Here is an 18,910-nt window from a genome sequence, read left to right as displayed (position 1 = left end):
CTCCAAATATATTTCCCATATTTTTTTGACTTCGTCCTGCGGCCGCTTCTCCTTTTTTGCCTTTCTATGCTCCCGTGATGCTTCGCGTCGCTTCTCGATCGCCTCCCGGATTTCCTTGTTCCACCAACTTTTTGGCTTCCTTTTTCCTTTCCAGCAAACGGTTTTCTTCTCTTTCCCTATCTCCTTCGTCATTAGATGTAACAGCTCCCTATACTCCCAGTCCTTGCCTGGTATTTCGCCTACTTCTTCCTCGACTCTTGCGGCTATATTTATTATTTGTTTGTCATTTAAATACGAGCTGCCAGACTTTGATTCCATGCTCATATTTTTAGTTTCGTATCCCATTTGTAATGTTATTCGTTTATGATCACTACCCAAGCTGTTAATGCCTTCCTCATCAATCCTCATTTCTGTCAGTTTGTGGTAAATTCCTTCAGTCATGAGACAATAATCAATACTTGATTGCTTGTTTCCGACTTCCCATGTGATCTGGCCGTCACATTTAGGCCCCGTGTTAACTATCTCCAGACTATGTTGCTCGCAAAGATCTAGTAATAACTTCCCATTGGTGTCTGAATATCCGTCAAGGTCATGTATGTGGGCATTCATGTCCCCTAGAAGGATTATTTCGGCCCCATTACCAAATTCCTTAATATCCGCACTCATGCAATCCACTATCTCCTGATTCTTTTCTCTGCAGTTATTCCCCGTCCACAAGTAGGCTACCCCTAGCCACGTTTCCTTTCCACCTACTGTGCCCAGAACCCAGAGGTGCTCTGAACACGTCTGTTTCACTCTAACCCATTTGGCTCGGCGGTGAATTAGCATTCCTACACCCCCACCTTTCTTTTCCGATATGGTCCTGTTACACCCTTCCCAAACATAATTTTTAATATGTGGTGGCTCTTCCAAGTCTCTAAGGTGTGTTTCTGTAACCGCATACACGCCTATCTGTTCTTTGTTTAACTGCTCCTCAATCTCTAACCATTTTGCCTTCTTTCTGCCACCCTGCATGTTTATGTAACTAATTGCAACACGCGCCTTTTTCCTTTTTCTTTTACCTTTTTCCTGGTTTTTCGCAATTCTACCTGTCAAAGCGTCCTCCTGGTTGTTTTCCCTGTTACGAGCTACCCCGGACTCCGAAGGGCCCGTGAGCCCCCCAAAAAAGCTACTGCGCGTCCTGCCAGTCGCCAGCCCACCTCGTGTCCAAGCCTCTTATCGAAATGAATCTTGTCTCTTTGGAATCCACCCCACCTGTGCACTTCCCTGTTTAAATCCACTACCTCGAACCCCTTCTCTCGACTAATTCGCCATATCTCTTTGTTTGCGTCGACTACCGCTCTTTGCAGGTTGACGTTGCGTACTGGTACTTCCGGTACTGTGCATACTACAATTTGCACCTGGGGGGACACGGTGCGCATGTCATCCACCCCTTTCGCCAAGGTCGTCGCTAGTCCTGACGATTCTTTTTTCAGGACGTCATTTAGCCCTCCCGCAATTACAACGAGGTTACGATTGTTAGCTTTAGCTGAGAGTTGTTCACCCGCTTGACTCATTACTGTCCCCAGCGTTTGTCCTGGGAACGTCCCTCTCGCAACTCTCTTGTCGCCTTTCACCCTTTCTTTAATTGCGGCTGCGCATCGGACTAAATTTGAGTACTAAGGACATATACACACAGCGCCATCTATTGAGCAGCTCATAAACTAGAGGTGGCTACATACTATTACTACGAATGCACAGGGGAAACGACCCACGGCCTCAGAAGCTTCGCCCCTTAAAAGAAAGAACTCAGGCAGGAATAACCAACTGTTATCATTGTAATTGCGAAGTCATCACTGCAGATTCCGCCTGAACAAAAACAACGCCGATGTTGCAACCCCCAACGCTCGACATCAGCCAACACTACGCATTGTTTAACTGAAATGACAGCAGCCAGCATTGGCCAATAGTACTGCAAATGTGAGGACAACATTGTAAAATGTCACTACAGTTGACTGTACTTGCACGAGCCAACGCGCATAACAATCTTTGAAGACTCTTTATAGCGTTAAACGCTCGCAAAAAAAAAAAAAAACACAAACGCTTATATGCGTGTTTAGAATAAGTTGTGAGAACGCGTTACTCTACTACTGGAGGGTCGGACGTGACGTCATCCGCATCAGGCACTAGTGGCGTTTGCCTCTACCGCCATGTCAGTGGCCAGGGTGCGCCCTTTTCGAGGCGGCGAGCGGCAGTGTGAGGTTGTGTGCGTGCCGCTACGTATACGGTATCAACATGGTGATAAGCGACTGAGTGCTTACGCGCGTGACTTCCGAGGTCCGGCGAAACTTCGCTACGAGCATAAGGTTCACCTTTGCGGCGGATATCGACCCGTTTAACTTCAGCAGCGATGAAGCTGTGTGTGATGTGTGTTATTCCCGCATCGAGTTTACGGACAGTAAGGACCGCCTTGCTGGCGGCACAAGCTTCGCAACAAGGGACAAGCTTAAAAGCCTCTAAATCTATGGACGCCCACAATTATGTGACTAGCGGATGAGTCTAACAGCACCGAATTGAAGACCTCGGAGACGGCCGCCACGTTGTCGTCGGAAACGTGGCTGGTTCCCCTTTTCTGTGTGCTCGAACGAATAGTTTTTTGTCACCGCGGTGGTGTCGCTTCACGAATTCTTTGTGTGGGATGGTTTCACCGTTTGCAAGAGCATGTGAGGTGATGACAATCGACATAGTTCGTTCGTGGTTAAGAGCAAGCCGCTTGCGATTAAAAATGCTCTTTGCTGCAGGGTCCAACGACGCGCGTTGGGCACCAGAGATCACATACGGTCTCGATTGTATATAATCGACATTAATGCGATGTCACCGTTAATGTGCTTAGCTGACCATCCTCTTAAGCAGTCAGCGACGCAGTAAGCTCTCGTCACAGCATGGGTAAACGAGAACGCACTGCGGCACGCCCGCACTGCGCCGCTGACCATTTACTAACACACCGCAATCAGTAACACGCCGCACCTACCTGAATGATACCGCTGATAAGCAGCGATCTGCTGCGTAAACAAAGCTGCATAGCACGTCGCGAAAACCGAAGTTTGTCACCACAAAAGCAAGCCTCTACGATGTTGCATAGGTTCTGAACACTTACCGGAAATGAAATTTTTAACGCGCACGCGGTATAGTGTGTGGCTGAGTCATCCAAACCTTTTCGATTGGTTTACAATCACTTTGAGGCATTGAATAAAAAAAAGCCGACATCAGACGCATTTTCATAACAAGGCTTCTCATTTGGGTGGCTGTAGCAACCAAATACGGCACAGTCCACCATTGTGACCACAGAAATCTCGCACGGACACCCATGAGTGTATATGTTCGGCGACTGCTTGCCGGCGGCAGACAGTTACGAGCTCACTTTTCTTTTCCTTCTTACAACATAACCACTTCCCCTTGCCGCCGGCGGCCGGGAGAGAGACCACAAATATGGATACCCTGTTTCGTCAACGCTGGCACCACCTCGTGGGCCACGCCCCTGTGCAACCCTCCTATAGGTACCCGAGAGCATAAAGCCTTGCCGGGGCTTCATACTTGATAAGACCGAGTTGGAAGTTGGAAAGAGTTGTTAACGATTTAGAGTCCTTGGTAGTCTATACGGGAGAGCATTAAACCGTCTCGTCCAGCGACAATGGGTGGGTTTAGAAAAAGTGGTTAACGACTTAGAGTACTTGGTACTCTACAATGGGAGAGCATGAAGTCGTCCCGTGGGCCTGACACTTGGACGTAAACGCTGTATAGATGACACATTACACGACAATGGACGTTTAGAAAGAGCAGTTAACGATTTAGAGTACTCGGTACTCCACTATATGAGAGAGCCGAAAGCCGTCCCCTGGACCTTACGTCATATCGCAGACGACACACCCAATTATATCGCGACTCTTCGCCAACATGCTTCACACCCGCCGCCAGGCCTTCGACTTCTCCTTGGTGCCTGGCTCAGACTAGCATCAGGCTAACTATACCTGTCATCCAGAAAAAAAGCAGGTATGTTGTCACCTGCTCTTAGGCAGCTTGCTCTGCTCTTATTATACGAGACGTATCAAGGCTGTATACATGTATACACCAACGGCTCTGTTTTATAGAAGAGTTCAACGGTATCATTTTGTTATACAAATAAAAGACACGACCAGAAAATTCAAGACCTCCCACCTTACGATATCAACGGGAGCAGAGCTCACAGCTCTTCGTGCCACATTGCAATTTATCAGCGATCAACAGCCACAAAAATGGAATATTTTCAGTGACTCAAAGGCGGCACTGCAATCCCTTCTATCACCTTTACGCCACGGCCCGTACGAACAGCTGGTATTCGAGATTGCAGAAAAGACTCACCATTTTATTGAGAAAGGACATGAAATAACCTTTCAATGGCTTCCAAGTCATTGTGGAATAATTGGCAATGAACAGGCCGATCAAGCTGCCCGTTCTGCCCATACTGAAAGCGATGAGATATTAATTACACTCTCCAGAACTGACGCTGCACGGAAACTTCGCATGCTTGCTCGCAAGCGCACCACCTCGCAATGGAACGAGTCACATTTCACCCATGCACGATTATGTACCTTTGACTCAACTCTCAGTCTTTGAATTCCTCCGGAATCACGTTGACGAGACGCTACTATGCTGCGCTGATTAAGGTTGGGCGTCGCATTTACCTATGAGTACGCGTTCCGCATAGGAATGACTGACACTGCTGCATGCGACCATTGCGGCAGTGACGAAACAACTTGGCACATTCTGTGTGAATGCCCACAATACTGCTCGCAGAGACAGTCACTCTGCAATGCAGTAGACAAACTGGACAACCAGACTCTTTCAGAAGAAAGAATCCTGCGCTACCGACACGACTTTATGTCGCAGAAGAAGGCTGTGAAGGCGCTCCTGCGCTTTTTGCGTTCATCCGGCCTGTCTAAACTACTGTGGTCGGAACAATGTGTGCACATGTGCATTTTTAAAATTTATTTTATATATCTCTATCCTTTTTTCAGCTCTTTTTTCTCCCCCTATACAGGGTAGCAAACCAGTGCTTCTAGGTTGATCTCCCTGCATTTTCCTCTAATTTCTTTGTTTAGAGAAATTTATTCTCACAGACAGTGAACATCAATTACAATCCAACAGAACATTGCGACAGAACACAACTTCCACATACACTCTATCTTGCACATACGTATTACGAAGTGAATGCTGATAAGCGAATCTGTGTGCATTGTGTCACGAGTCATGACCTTCTATTTTGTTCTCGTCAACAGCCTTTCATTTTCTTCGCGTTGACAGTTTTTTTCTGTCATATGCTTCGATTGATGGGCGCCTAATTGTAGTTGTTTTTCCAAGGTTGAAGGCTTTTATTTTGTTTGTTCTGGTTAAAAGTCTTTTCATAACCGTTTTGTGGTTCGCAAACGTTTCACTTTCTACATCTACGGTAGACGCTGAGCAGCTGTTCAAGGACTGAATAACATCTACGGCATAAAGAGATTGGTATTCAAAGGAGTAAATGTGGCTCTGCGGCAGGGCTACACTGTAAAAACTACTCGTCATTTTGATGGCCATTTCTTTATCATTTCTGACAAGCTGCCGGCGTCACATGAAGAAAACGGCAAAACCGCCGTCAATAGTAGTGGAGAGAGAGCAAAGAGGAGGCGAGCAAGAACCAGACATGTAAATGAGGCATGCTAACGGACATATACTGGGCCGCCAAGCCCACAAACGTTTTTGCAATTGACATGAAAGCATTCAGACAGCAGAGCATCACTCTGTCATATTCAGTGTTCTTATTTCACATAAACATGCCAAGTGCCACAATTAAAAGCATCGTCATCTGAAATTAACTGCATGCAGTTAAAGTGATTGCGCAGCACTGTAGAAGCGACTACCGGGTCGTATATTGTATTGACATGCGAGACACCAAAATGATCGAATGATCGAGAACACTGTCATTTCAAAATGACTACGTGCAGTCACATCGGCGGTGAAGCTGTCATATTGACAACTGGGTTGTATTTCTTATTGACATGGCGAGCTGTCAAAATGATCAAGAACACTGTCATTTTTATATGATAATATGCTGTCAAATTGACGACTAGGTTGTATTTCATACTAACATGGGAGACGTCAAAATGAAAAAAAAAATACACCGTAATTTATAAATGACGGCCTGCTGTCACATTGACGTTCAAATGCTTGGAAATAGAGCTGCCAAGATTTTCCCATCATTTTGACGAGATTTTTTTTAACAGTGTAGCATATATTAGTCTAGGGTTTAAAATTAAGTGTTTCTTTGAATAATTGGTCAAGTAAGGTGCTTTGTCCCTAACATTGCCTCTTGCTAATATCGTACCACCCGGGCAGAGGCGCTGTATAATATGAATGCCCTCATCCCACAGTAATAGTCATTGTCACTGGTTAGAAAGGCTGGCTTCCCAATACTATGGACATGCACACGAAGTGAAATGTTATGGTCTGCCTATAAAGTTTCACTTCCACCAGCGCCCATAACTCATCGCTAATGATATTTTATGAGAACTGGAACTACAAGCGTGCAAAGAAAGACAATCTTAGTGTAATATATACAATATTGTCACAGGAAGAAAAAAAAATGAACCTGCATGTCATGCTGGGGCACTTGGGAAACCGAACGAATTAGCCAATTTTCGACCGCGTATAAAGTCATTTAGAGTGACTCGGGTACGTAGCGGTGAAAATATTGATTACAGACGCATATCAACAGGCATTTAGACCATCAACGCAAAGCGCGGAGCTTGTATTTTTTTTGGTTTTTTTGCCACGAAAGCCAAAACGAAAATTGTCCAAGCTTGCAGATGACAATGAGTTTCTTATAGTAATTTTGTTCCCCTTCAGCGCTGAGACAGTGCTATGTATTTTTTTGTACTGTGACCCATTCCACCAGGTGGCACCTGGGAATCCAATTCAGCCGATGACCTCGGTGACATCGTCACTTCCGGGCACAAAGCGTCGCCCAAAGCTACACACAAGGTTCGCCACCAGGCGGTCCCCAAACGACGCTTGCAAAGCGGGGCCGGTCTATAGCTCAACCTTGTTAGCGTCCCGAGAACCAGTGCCGTTCACTGCACGCAGCTCATACATATACTTCTCGTACCAGCTCTGCAGCGCCTTGTAGTATGCCACTCTTCAAAAGGCGCGCGGACAGCGCTCGCAGTTTTTCCATTGTGCTCTGAACTTGACCCGCATCCTGTCACGGCTTGAAACAATGTATTCCGTCTTAATGCGCGGTCGCGGCTGCGTTTGAATGCAGCGTCGTCGCATTGTGGGTCAGAGCGCGTCCGAAGACACATAGAACGAGAGGGAAGGGAGGGGGAAGGGGGCAGCGATTGACAGCGCTATAGACAATACTGACAATAACGGTAATAAAGCGAGCTTAACTGCTTCCTGGAACGCCCAGCTTTTGTTCGCGAACCGTCTCGGAACGTCTTAAGTAGCGGTGCTTATAAGCCGGCATTTATGAGAGTTCAAAAAGGACGAACGCGCTCGGGGAAATGTGCGATGGAGCGAGCGATATCGTGATCGCGTGGCCTGGACCAAGGAGGTCTAAGAGAAATTGCTGGAAGTGGAAGCTCCCGCAATGCTTTGCCAGCAGTATAGTGAAGCCAGATGTTGCCCGAAACATGCTATTTTCCGGTGGTGCCCACCTAACAATCAAGTGGCTTTGATCAGTTCGTTTGATTGATTGATTGATTGATTTGTGGGATTTAACGTCCCAAAACCACCATTTGATTATGAGAGACGCCGTAGTGGAGGGCTCCGGAAATTTTGACCACCTGGGGTTCTTTAACGTGCACCCAAATCTGAGTACACGGGCCTACAACAGCAGTTGGTTTGAGGGCTACGTTAATTGTAAAATAAAAGATAGTTGTTTTCGAAGAAAGTTGTTTCCAAAGAAGTTGTTTCCGCTGAGAATAGTATCCGTGACTTGACTATTCAATAAAATTTTCCTTGAATTTGAGGCTTACTAAAGAAAACTAGTAACACGAGGACGCACTTTGAGCACTACCCGACCCTAAAAGGTTGCCATGTTAAACTCGTTGGGCGTGCGAGGCAAACGCTCCTTCCCAATCACCGCACGTCAACAGCTCACCATGCCCCTAGTAAGATGGCTGCCGCAGCCGCCATCTTACGGCTGGCACGGCTTCACTTGTACGAGGTCAAGCATTTCCACTCCAGCAATTTTTTAAACCTCCTTGGCACGGACGATGCAGTCGGAAAGTGGTGAGACGGGCGTGAAAACCGCGAGGGAAGAGCGCGAAATTGACATAACGTGTAATCGCGGAAGTCGCTTTTAGCTATCCCTATAGAGGGTGTGGTCTAACTTCCAATGCTCACCGTAGACGGCCTAATAGGTAGCTAGACGAACAGCGGACATCTTAAGTCCGCATTTAGGTATACTCGCATAGAAGGCGAAACAGACAGCTTGCCGAAGATGGCGTCGGAGGAAAATGCGACGCATTTACTGTACAGTTACAATGACGGCCTCGGGGAATGATCGGATTGCTCGGATCTCGTTGTTGTGGTCGCACTGCCCACAAGTAGACGCTTTTCTTTGCGTGCTTAACGCAAGCTGCGTTCAGTTTTTTTTTTTTTTTGTGGACTCAAGCTTGAAAGTTAAGTAAGTGATTCTTAACAGAGAGAAAAGAAGATAAAAGTGAGCCCCGTAACTGTCTGCATCATGGTGCAACACCTCAACAGTGGCTCACGAGTGAATGGGAGTATGGAAGAGTTAAAATGGATAGCGTTAGAGCAGGGACAGAGAGACCCACATGCAAAAATAAGGAGAAGATAGGAAATATGGACACGGTCACAGGAGTCCGAGGACGGGGCACCACTTTACGACAGCTCTTGTCGGCGTCAGGAGATGGCGGAGGGCGAGCCGATCGGCCAGAGCTGCGCTGTCGTCGGAGATCGCGGGGGCACAACCGGTCGGCACGAAATCGAGCGGGCGAGTTCTTGGAAGTTAAACGAACAATACAATTCGTTTTTCATAGTTTTGTCTCGTCGACATAAGCTGACGTCATGTCGCACAGACGCCATCGAAATGCGTTCCACCAGTTTGAATACTGCTATAGGGTTCGATGCTGTATTCTGAGCTGTCAGCGCAGATTGTCTACGATGCTTTCCGGAATTGTAACACAACGACATGCACTCGATAGTCTGCTTTGGAACGTGATCGAGAATCGCTGGAAGACGAGAGCCTTGACACGGTCTACAGCGCTCGAGAAAGAGACGACTCTCGGATTACTGTCCCCTATACACATTAGTGGCGAAGCAGGGAGCCACGCATAACGACAATCGTGATGAAGCCTTTGTACGTGTAGCCTCGTTTCAGTCGCCATAAAAAATTCTTCTTCACCAAACACAAGGGTGACATTCCGGAAGAAAGAGGTCTTTAAATATCCTTCTTTTGGACTCTCATTTGTCTTGTCATTTATCAATGACGAAATTTGACTGTCCAGAATAGCGCCATAAGTAATATGGCCACTTCTTGTGGCCATCTCTTGTGGACATCTCACGCAACAACATCAACGGCAGCAGAATTGGCAGCACTTCGTGCCGCGTTGCAATTTGTAGTTGATCAACCTACACGCAAGTGGACTATTTTCTGCGACTCGAAGGCGGCACTGCAGTCTCTACTATCAGCCTTACGCCGTGGACCACACGAGCAGCTGGTACTAGAGATAGCAGAGGTTATACACCACCTGACTGAGAAAGGGCACCAAATTACATTTCAGTGGTTGCCCAGTCACTGCGGAATCATCGGCAATGAACGGGCCGATCAAGCTGCCCGCTCAGCCCACACAGAAGATCATAAACTACGACTACCACTTTCTAGGACAGATGCTGCACGAAAGCTCCGCAGGCTTGCTCGCCAGCAAACCACATCACGATGGAATAAGCCACACTTCAAGCATGCCCGACTGTACTCGCTTGACCCTACGTTAAGTCTTCAAGTCCCGTCGAGGCTTTGCCGAGCAGACCAGACCCTGTTATGTAGGCTGTGGTTGGGCGTTGCGTTTACCAACGCCTACGCTTTCCGCATTGGGATGGCCGACACCGCAGCCTGTGGCCACTGTGGCAAAGAGGAAACAATCCAACATATTCCTTGTGACTGCCTAGCGTATAGTAAACAACGGATGCCTTCGCAAGGAACTCAACAAATTAGATGATCAACCTCTGTCGGAGCAGGGAATTCTGCAGTATCGACAGGATGCGACTTCACAGAAGAGGGCCCTGAAAGCGCTACTAAACTTTTTGCGATCGACCGGCCTTACTTAACGGTTGTAGCTAGGACGCCCTTCCTGTGTGTGTTTTCGTTTTCTTATGAGTGCGCGTGCGTTTTTTTTTTTTCTCTATCTACCCCCTCTTTTTTGCCCCTACTTCCCCGCCCCCAGCGCTGGGTAGCAAACCAGATGCCAATATCTGGTTAACCTCTCGGCCATTTCTTTCTCACTCTCTCTCTCCCTTGTGGGTCTACAGTTAATGATTAGACGGGTTTGCCCCCTGATACGCGTTTCTTGTTATGCTCATAAAAATAAAATAGAGGGGGGGGGGGAGAATCCCCAAAATTTTCGAAAGCAAATTTTCTCGAAGTGTTTATTTCATATCAACTCCTCTAGAAAGATTACTCTTATTTTATATATCCGAACTTCTGGTACCACATTAGCTCAGTAAACGCACAGTGCGGAGCGGACACTGGTTGAAAAGGAATCAAAACAAACCTTGCCCTGATGATTTTTCTTCTATTGTTGCCGTTTGCATGCGTCTAGTGTCAGCACTTGGTGTCAACACCAGGTGCATTAAAAGCTACCAACTTGGTTAAAACACGTTGGCGGGTTCGTTGGTTAGGATCCACGACAGAATGAGCAAGCGATAGTTAACAAGGACGTAGCAAAAAACAGCGCTGTGTCCACGTCTGTAATTCTACTTCCTTGTCAAGTCATTCCTATATACTCAATCTATTGTGGATGTAAAATATATCTCTAAGTGGGTCCAATTTTCTTCTGCATTCTTGCCTGCAACACACCAACACAAAGTCGCTGAGACGACTTTTTCATACATTTCTGGCCCATTGACAACACTCATTACAAATACACTCTTGTCAAGAGCCATCGAATAACGCAGCGAGAATGTATACTATATTAAATAATGTGGGGGAAGTAAGGAGCAGATAAGTTGAAACACAGGCGAGCTGAAAAAAAAAATAAAAGAGAGAAGAAGGAAACGCGAGCTGGGGAAGCCGAAGCAAGGGCGCCGCTCTGACTAAACCAGGGGCAGCTGTAATGATTGACCACGCTCCAAATTTAATGAGTACTCGGGTAGAGGTTACGCCACTTACGCATGGCCATAACCACACCCCACATAACCGCTGGGCGACTGCACTCACCGGTCGCTTTAGCGAAGCGCCGCACCCAGCACTATAATGGGGCACCTTCGATTTGACGGATGAGCGTTAATGTCCTGGTGAAACACACGGAGGATATGGAGGATATGCCACACTGGTAGGATCCGTGCAGATTGATTCGGACCACCCGGGTTTCTTCAGCAGCGCAATCACACTGCGTGATGCACCAGTATTTTTTTTTTGTTCGTTCATTTGCTTTTTTTTGTGCTTTGTATTCACGATAAAGTGCATAAGCGGTTACCCGAGGCCACACATGGCCGAAGTTTAGATATCTCCTGAAACTTGTTTGAACGGATATTCTGGTCTTGTAAACAAACGAGCGTATACCAAACTACAAAGAAACAAAAGCTCACGTCATAAGCGTGCGCATATTTTTTCCTTTGGGGGGTGGGGGGTGCTTCATCACAGCACCCCCTTTGCTTTCATGTCAATGAATGGGGCTGCCTTTGCCCCTCCCCGTCTCCACAGATGCACAGCGCCCCCTCCCTGTTACGTTAATGTGGAAGGCTGACGTGGCACCCCCCCTCTCTCTTAGCTCCCCTCTCAGCGACTAGGGGAGTGGGTTCCCCACCCCTCCCTGTGCGCACGCCTATACGGTTAAAGCGAGGTCTAGCCCGTTTCCATTTCTGGAGAACTAACTGGCGCAGCGACGCGGCGGTTCTAAGCGAAAGCTTTGACACCTCGCAAATTTCGGAGGCGGTGTCGTGCGCCAAATACCTGGCACCGGCGAGTGCGCAGCGATGCGACAATCCAAGGTGCGCCGACGACGTGCTTCATTTGTATGCGCCGCTTTCCAGTAATTGATGCTCTTTCGATCACAAAGAAAAAGGGGGCGGGGGGGTGTTCAGTCGTTCCTGATATGGCGAAATGTCATCGTTTGCCGAGGTGACTCGTAATTCGACGGCACCAAATTTAATCCTGCCTGGATATGAACGCATAACCGCCGTTTTGTTGCCTTTAGCAGAGTCCTTATTATTAAGGCACTCTGATGTGCAGGCAACTGAAGTGTTGTGCTGCTAAGCACAGCAATGAAGGTCCAATTTACGGCATGGAGGAAGGAAACAGTCATGGGAGAGCATAGCGCTACATGAAATAAATAAATAAATAAACGTACACGCACACATACATGCACGTAAGTTCAGGCCAAGCTTCGCTTAGCCACACTTACGCGATAGGTCAAGCGCTCCTTAATTTTTCGTCAATTAAATATGTCTCCTTGCTGTGTCGCGCACACGACTTGAACATCGTCATCGACTGCTCATTGTGCAGAAGGGTTCACAGTAAAAGGGAATACTTTCAAGTGCACCATGTTCTGATTTCGCTCTCTGAAAAAAAAAAAAAGCATAGCGGCTTAGATTTGCATAGGACTGCTGCTGGTTGACTGTTCTGACTCTTTTTGTAGGCCGTATAGTGCCGTGCACGAAGTTGTAGGGCCCGAAATATGACAGGTGCTCATCAGAGTGTTCTCTTTAACAATAGAGGGTAGTGTACGTACACTGTCCTGTCTTAAGTGTCCTTGCTTTCTGCAAGTTCCCTCAGATTTTTTAAAAAAACTGGGCTCAGAAGAAGAAATTGATAGAGAAAGCGAACTTATTTGGAAGCGGAACATTTTACGAGGTTCAAAGTTCGCCCGTCCTTGCACCGAACCTTTTCACGCTGAACATCTGACGGCCACACAAAATATTGTAGGCCTGGCTCTAGCCTGAGTTCCATCATTTGCATTCCTGCTTGCAACTTAGTTTGCCATTCGGGCTCCCACGATGCGCTGAAACTTTACTGTGTCGCATGAGGTTGGGCGTGGCATTTACGAACGCGTACTCTCGTCTCCTTGGAATGGCGAGCCCTTCGGCATGCAACATCTGCGCCTGCGAGGAAACGCTCGAGCACATTCTATGCCATTGCCCGGTATACCAGCCTGAACGGCGTGTTATGGAAGCCAAGCTCTGTCAGCAGGATTCACGGCCGCTTACAGAAGAGAAGGTCCTGGGACCTTGGCCGACGGCCTCCCATACGCGCAAAGCCACGAAAGCCCTCTTGTACTTCTTAAGGACCACCAGACTACACGACCGTTTGCGAAAGAACAGTGTGAGACCGCGCTGTGTAGTCTCGAGCCGACTATTCATCCTTTTCTTTCTTACTCCACTTCTTTTCTATCTATTTCCTTTCTATTATTCTCCCTTTCCCACAGTCCAAGTGTAGGGTAGCCAACCGAGCCAAGCTTGATTAACCTCCCCGCCTTTCCTCTTTATTTATCTCTCTCTCTCTCTCTCTCTCTCTCTCTCTCTGCTCCAACTGATTCCTCACCGGTTCGCAGGTCGGCAGACAGGGTGTCACGAGCGCCTTGAACTGGACAATCTCGGACGTTGGAAACTTGAAGGCGTCGAAGGGCGCGTGAAGGACCTTGCCGTCCTCGTTGACCTTGTGCAAGGGTCCCATGATGGTGCGGTCAGTAGGACATCTGCAAACATAAAGAAAAAAGAACATTTCGTGCTCAATTCTCTTGCATAACAAATGTATATCCATCTTCCCGCAAAGCAAGCACACGTTCAAAAGAAGATGCTAAAATTGTATTTTATAACGTGTATAATAGAAGTGAATTGTATGAATGAATATACACCGCATACGTGACAGGCATTCCCTGCAACTCCTAGCGCGAAGGCAATATACACAGTGCCCCGCCGCGGTGGTCTAGTGGCTAAGGTACTCGGCTACAGACCCGCAGGTCGCGGGATCGAATCCCGGCTGCGGCGGCTGCATTTCCGATGGAGGCGGAAACGTTGTAGGCCCGTGTGCTCAGATTTGGGTGCACGTTAAAGAACCCTGGGTGGTCGAAATTTCCGGAGCCCTCCACTACGGCGTCTCTCATAATCATATGGTGGTTTTCGGACGTTAAACCCCACATATCAATCAATCAATACACACAGTGATCCACTGTTTTATAGGGAACACCTGAGTGCGTGGCGGCCGGACGGTGTCACCGCAGTTAGTGAATTTCACGCATGCGCAGTGAGCACCTTGCGCTGTGCTCTTTCGTGATGCGCGTGCGATTTGCTTCGCTATACGGTTCGACACGGGGCTTCGTTGGCGCGCCATCTTGGACTGATAATCAATTGTTCTGCCGGTTTTTCTAAGTCGCAATATGAAATTATCGCGAGTGTTTTCGCGAGTGCGAGTTTGCCGTAGCACTGTTTGTTGATTTGATGCGGATAAAAAAAAGCTGGGACGTTATCAGTATAACTGGGACGTTATCAGTTTAAGATGACGGAGCTCAATGAGCGCGCCTGGAAAATGGCGAACAGAGGCGCTGTAGTAGCGGGCCCAAGGAGCTGCTTGAGCGCATAGAGTTTCCTACAAGTACACTATAGCGGGAACTTTGGCACTAGTGTCTATGGGCTCGAGCAACAGCGAATGGTGCTTCAGTTAGCATGGGAATGATGGGTAATATACACGGATTTGTCTCATTTTCGTACTATCGGCTCACGGTTTCGGCTCCGTGTAGCTTGAAGCTGCTTTGTCACGAAACAAAAAGCAGATGTTCAGCAGCTGCACTTCTTAACCTTTGAGGCTCACCAATTTCAAATCAAATGACGAAGTTTGAAACAGTTTGTTCTTTCGTTCGAAACAGAACCAAAAACAAGGCAACAAACAAAGCCGCAAGTGCGTTCTCTGTGTGCTACCTATCATTCCCGTGGTCGCTGAACGATTGCAGCGCCAGAGTCCTCTCTAGTTAATTTCAGGAAACTCTATGTTCGAGCGGACCTGACGAAAGACTACCAGTCAGAGCGCGCACTGTTCCCGCGTAAGACTCGCTGCGGCATTTACGGCGACATCGGCTCAACGAACTTTCCTGAAACGTGGAATGTTATGTGGCCGCCTCGGAGGACAATGTACTTCATTTTTTTTTTACTGATTAACAGTGCGCCGCCGTATACATCAACGACTAAATATTTGTCTGCCTATGCGTTGACGCACTGTGTACTACAGCGACATCTTCACTTTGTGAACATAGTGTAGCCTCTTGTAGTCAGTGCTGTAGCCAGGTGGTGGCTACAGCACTGTGTAGCCACCACCAAATGTGTCCCCCCATCCCCGGGATATTTTTTCGTCAAGGCATAGTGAGCAAAAAATGATTATTTCAAGGAGGTGCTCCCACCCCCCAAACCAAGAAGGCAACCTGGGCGCCCTCCCCCCCCCCCCCCCCAAAAAAAATTTCTTACACTGCTACCTGTAGGAATGCTGCTATGTTTTGGTAATCACGCACGTTGTGTTAGTTGTGCCAACTCGCTTTGTAACACCATAAAAAGAAATGGTTATAGTATTTAGGGCCTGGAGCTGCAGGGTGGCCAACGAATATTGGGCTCGAATTTTGCACAGTCGAAGTCGAAGTTTGCAGGATAAAATTTGACCATCCGGAAGTGTTTGTTTCATTCCGCCATTGTCGGACAATATATAACACACAGGACGACTCCAAAGGAAGGTAACGCACTCCGAAGCAAGTCTGTAGTAAATAACGAAACAAGCCACAAAAAGTCCTAATGCGTTTTTAAGTGGAGTCTTTCCAGCGCTGACCGGTCAACCGGTACTGTCATTTGTAATTAAGGTCGTGGTTACCCCAGCTATCACATTTGAAGGGCACGGTTCCGCGAGCGAAATTATGACAGCGTATAGCTCTTTTACGGTAATAAGAGGAAGCTATGTCTTGACGAACCTGGAGGAAGAACGAAGGCACGCGCACGCACGAGAGAAAGAAAATTATTTCTAAGACAATGCAAAAAAGAATGCATCTCTCTTCTTTGTTTCCTGTGTGGTTATGATGCGGGATCATATACGCTATTTCCGGAAATTTTTTTTTTTCTTCGCGAAACGAGCATTGTCAGGTAGACACAAGCGTTCCACGTTGTAGGGAACACGCCACTTCCTCTGTAAGAAGGAAGCAACGTAATAAGGAGCTTGCACGCCTTGTTCGCGCAAAGACACTGCTTCCGGTCTAAATTTAATTCCCGCCCTGTTTTCTGCACTTTTGTTTCTATTGCGAACAATGACCGCAATTACCGCAGAAAGAGGCACGCCATTGTTACACTGCACCGGATACACGCTGAACCAAAAACCGTCTTCTGACAGCCCGTATACACGCTATACTCACTTAAGATTTCTTGAGAATCGTCGGTCCATGCATCTGTTCGGTTACGGTATACTTATGGGCGACGCCTCATGCAGTGTGCTTACGCTGCATGATCTCAAGCGTCATCCGGAATGCTTGTCACGCGAATTTCTTCCTTACCTCCGTATCCTAGAACGTCCCTTCACTCAACGCTTCCCCTTCACTTGATGGATGGATGGATGCTATGAGCGTCCCCTTTATAACGGGGTGGTGACAAGTATGCCACCAGGCTCGACGAAAAAAAAAAAAATCTTTTTTCCTTTTTTTTTATGTTGGCCTAATGCCTCTACTTCGATAAATTCTATCTTAATGGAAAAAAGGTAAATTTTCAGCTTAAGTTCTCTGCCATTTACGGCACACTGTCCATATTTTATTTTTCCAATATTTATTTTTGTCCTTTCTCTCTAATTTTCTGCCACCAATACTCTAACCGTCTCTTACTTATTTCAATCGCGGGTGTGTTCAGCTTTCCATTGTTGTCCCTAAAACCCAAGGCTTCCTGTAGGCTCGTGCCCAAACGTACACCTGGGTGGATATCTCCACATTCAATCAGAACATGCTCCGCCGTTTCCTTATCTTTCCCGCAGCATGTGCATTGTTCTTCTTCTTTACTGAATCTTGCTTTATAACTACGCGTTCTAAGGCAACCCGATCTCGCTTCAAACAGTAAAGCGCTTCCCCTTGAATTATCGTAAAATGCCTCCCTCCTTATTTCATTTTTGCCCTTTCGGTAGTTACTCAAAGCCGGTTTTTTCTCCATAGCTGCCATCCAGTAAATCCTCTCCGCCTCCCTGACTTTTCCCTTAACGCTCTTTGTTGACATATGGCTCACAATACCAGCCGTATATTTACTAGTGAGTCTTCTAGTTCTTTTTCTCCACTGTGTGTCCACGCTCTTCCTATACAAATAACGGAACACCTTCTCTGCCCATCTACTCTCCTTCATATTTCTTAGCCTTTCTTCGAACCTTATTTTGCTCTGCGCTTCCCTCGCCTCAAAACCTGCCCACCCCATATCGCCCTTTACAGCCTCGTTTGTCGTCTTCCCGTGAGCACCCAACGCGAGGCGTCCCACAGTCCTTTGATTTACATCCATTCCCGATTGCACCTCTGCCCTCATGCACACCACTGAGTTCCCAAAAGTAAGCCCTGGAACCATTACACCCTTCCACAGACCTCGAAGCACCTCATACCTATTGTATCCCCACAACGCTCTGTGCTTCATTATTGCCGCATTCCTCTTTCCTTTTGCTGCCGAGGCTTTTTCCTGTACCTCCATGTATCTATCACTCTCATTTACCCATACTCCAAGGTACTTGTATTCACTTACCCTCGGTATTTCTTGGCCTTGTATGGACACCGTCTGATCACAGGGATCATTGAATACCATCAAACCACACTTCGTTACACTGAATCCTAGTCCAAGAGCTTCACCTTCCCTTCCGCATATATTCGCCAGCTGCTGAGAAAGCCGATGGAAGCGCCCTCTCCAGGCACGGCAAGTCACTGCATTTCTGCGATAATCTGCTGCTATTCTTGAGTAGCGCAGCGTCATTTTGAGCCGACCTGTGGCACAGTGATTGATTGATATGTGGGGTTTAACGTCCCAAAACCACTATATGATTATGAGAGACGCCGTAGTGGAGGGCTCCGGAAATTTAGACCACCTGGCGTTCTTTAACGTGCACCCAAATCTGAGCACACGGGCCTACAACATTACCGCCTCCATCGGAAATGCAGCCGCCGCAGCCGGGATTCGAACCCGCGCCCTGCGGGTCAGCAGCCGAGTACCTTAGCCACTAGACCACCGCGGCGGGGCGACCTGTGGCACAGTGCCCAACTCTGTCAAGTGAAGAGTGAAAGTCGAGTCGAGGAGTGTTTGTGAAATACGGGGGTTAGTCTTCACTATTCAATACACTCTGTTCAACATGGGTCTAACCGAGTTTACCTGTTTCTGTTTCTCATGTTGCTGTATATATAATACGTTGTAATTGTACGTCCTAATCAAAATAATGTAACGATATATGGGGTTTCAAGAGCCAACACCACGATATTATTGAGACAGGCCATAGTGGAGGGCTTCAGAAATTTCGACCACGCGGTATTATTCTTCAACGTGCACTGTCATGGCTCAGTACCCGGGCTTGTGGCATTTCGCCTGCGTCGAAATGCGACCGCCTCTGCCAGGAGCGAACCCACCGCCTTTGGGTCAGCAGCCGAGCACGCGTAACCACTCTGACCACGCGGAGGAAATTTTAGCCTTGCGCCCAACTCAG

General features: G+C 47.4%; 1 protein-coding gene across 1 annotated transcript in view; it reads right to left on the bottom strand.

The window, feature by feature from the left end:
• LOC142774648 (uncharacterized) overlaps nucleotides 1–18,910 on the bottom strand; it is a 166,048-nt gene that overhangs the window by 22,083 nt on the left and 125,055 nt on the right. The window contains exon 10 of the mRNA XM_075875266.1: nucleotides 13,778–13,931. Coding sequence (XP_075731381.1) covers nucleotides 13,778–13,931 — 154 coding nt within the window. The remainder of the gene's footprint in view (nucleotides 1–13,777; nucleotides 13,932–18,910) is intronic.

Source organism: Rhipicephalus microplus, chromosome 10, assembly GCF_043290135.1.
Source record: "Rhipicephalus microplus isolate Deutch F79 chromosome 10, USDA_Rmic, whole genome shotgun sequence".
In the NCBI taxonomy this organism is placed as follows: Eukaryota; Metazoa; Arthropoda; class Arachnida; order Ixodida; family Ixodidae; genus Rhipicephalus; species Rhipicephalus microplus.
The sequence above is the reverse complement of the archived record's forward strand: the minus strand, read 5'-3'. Positions and strand labels throughout refer to the sequence as shown.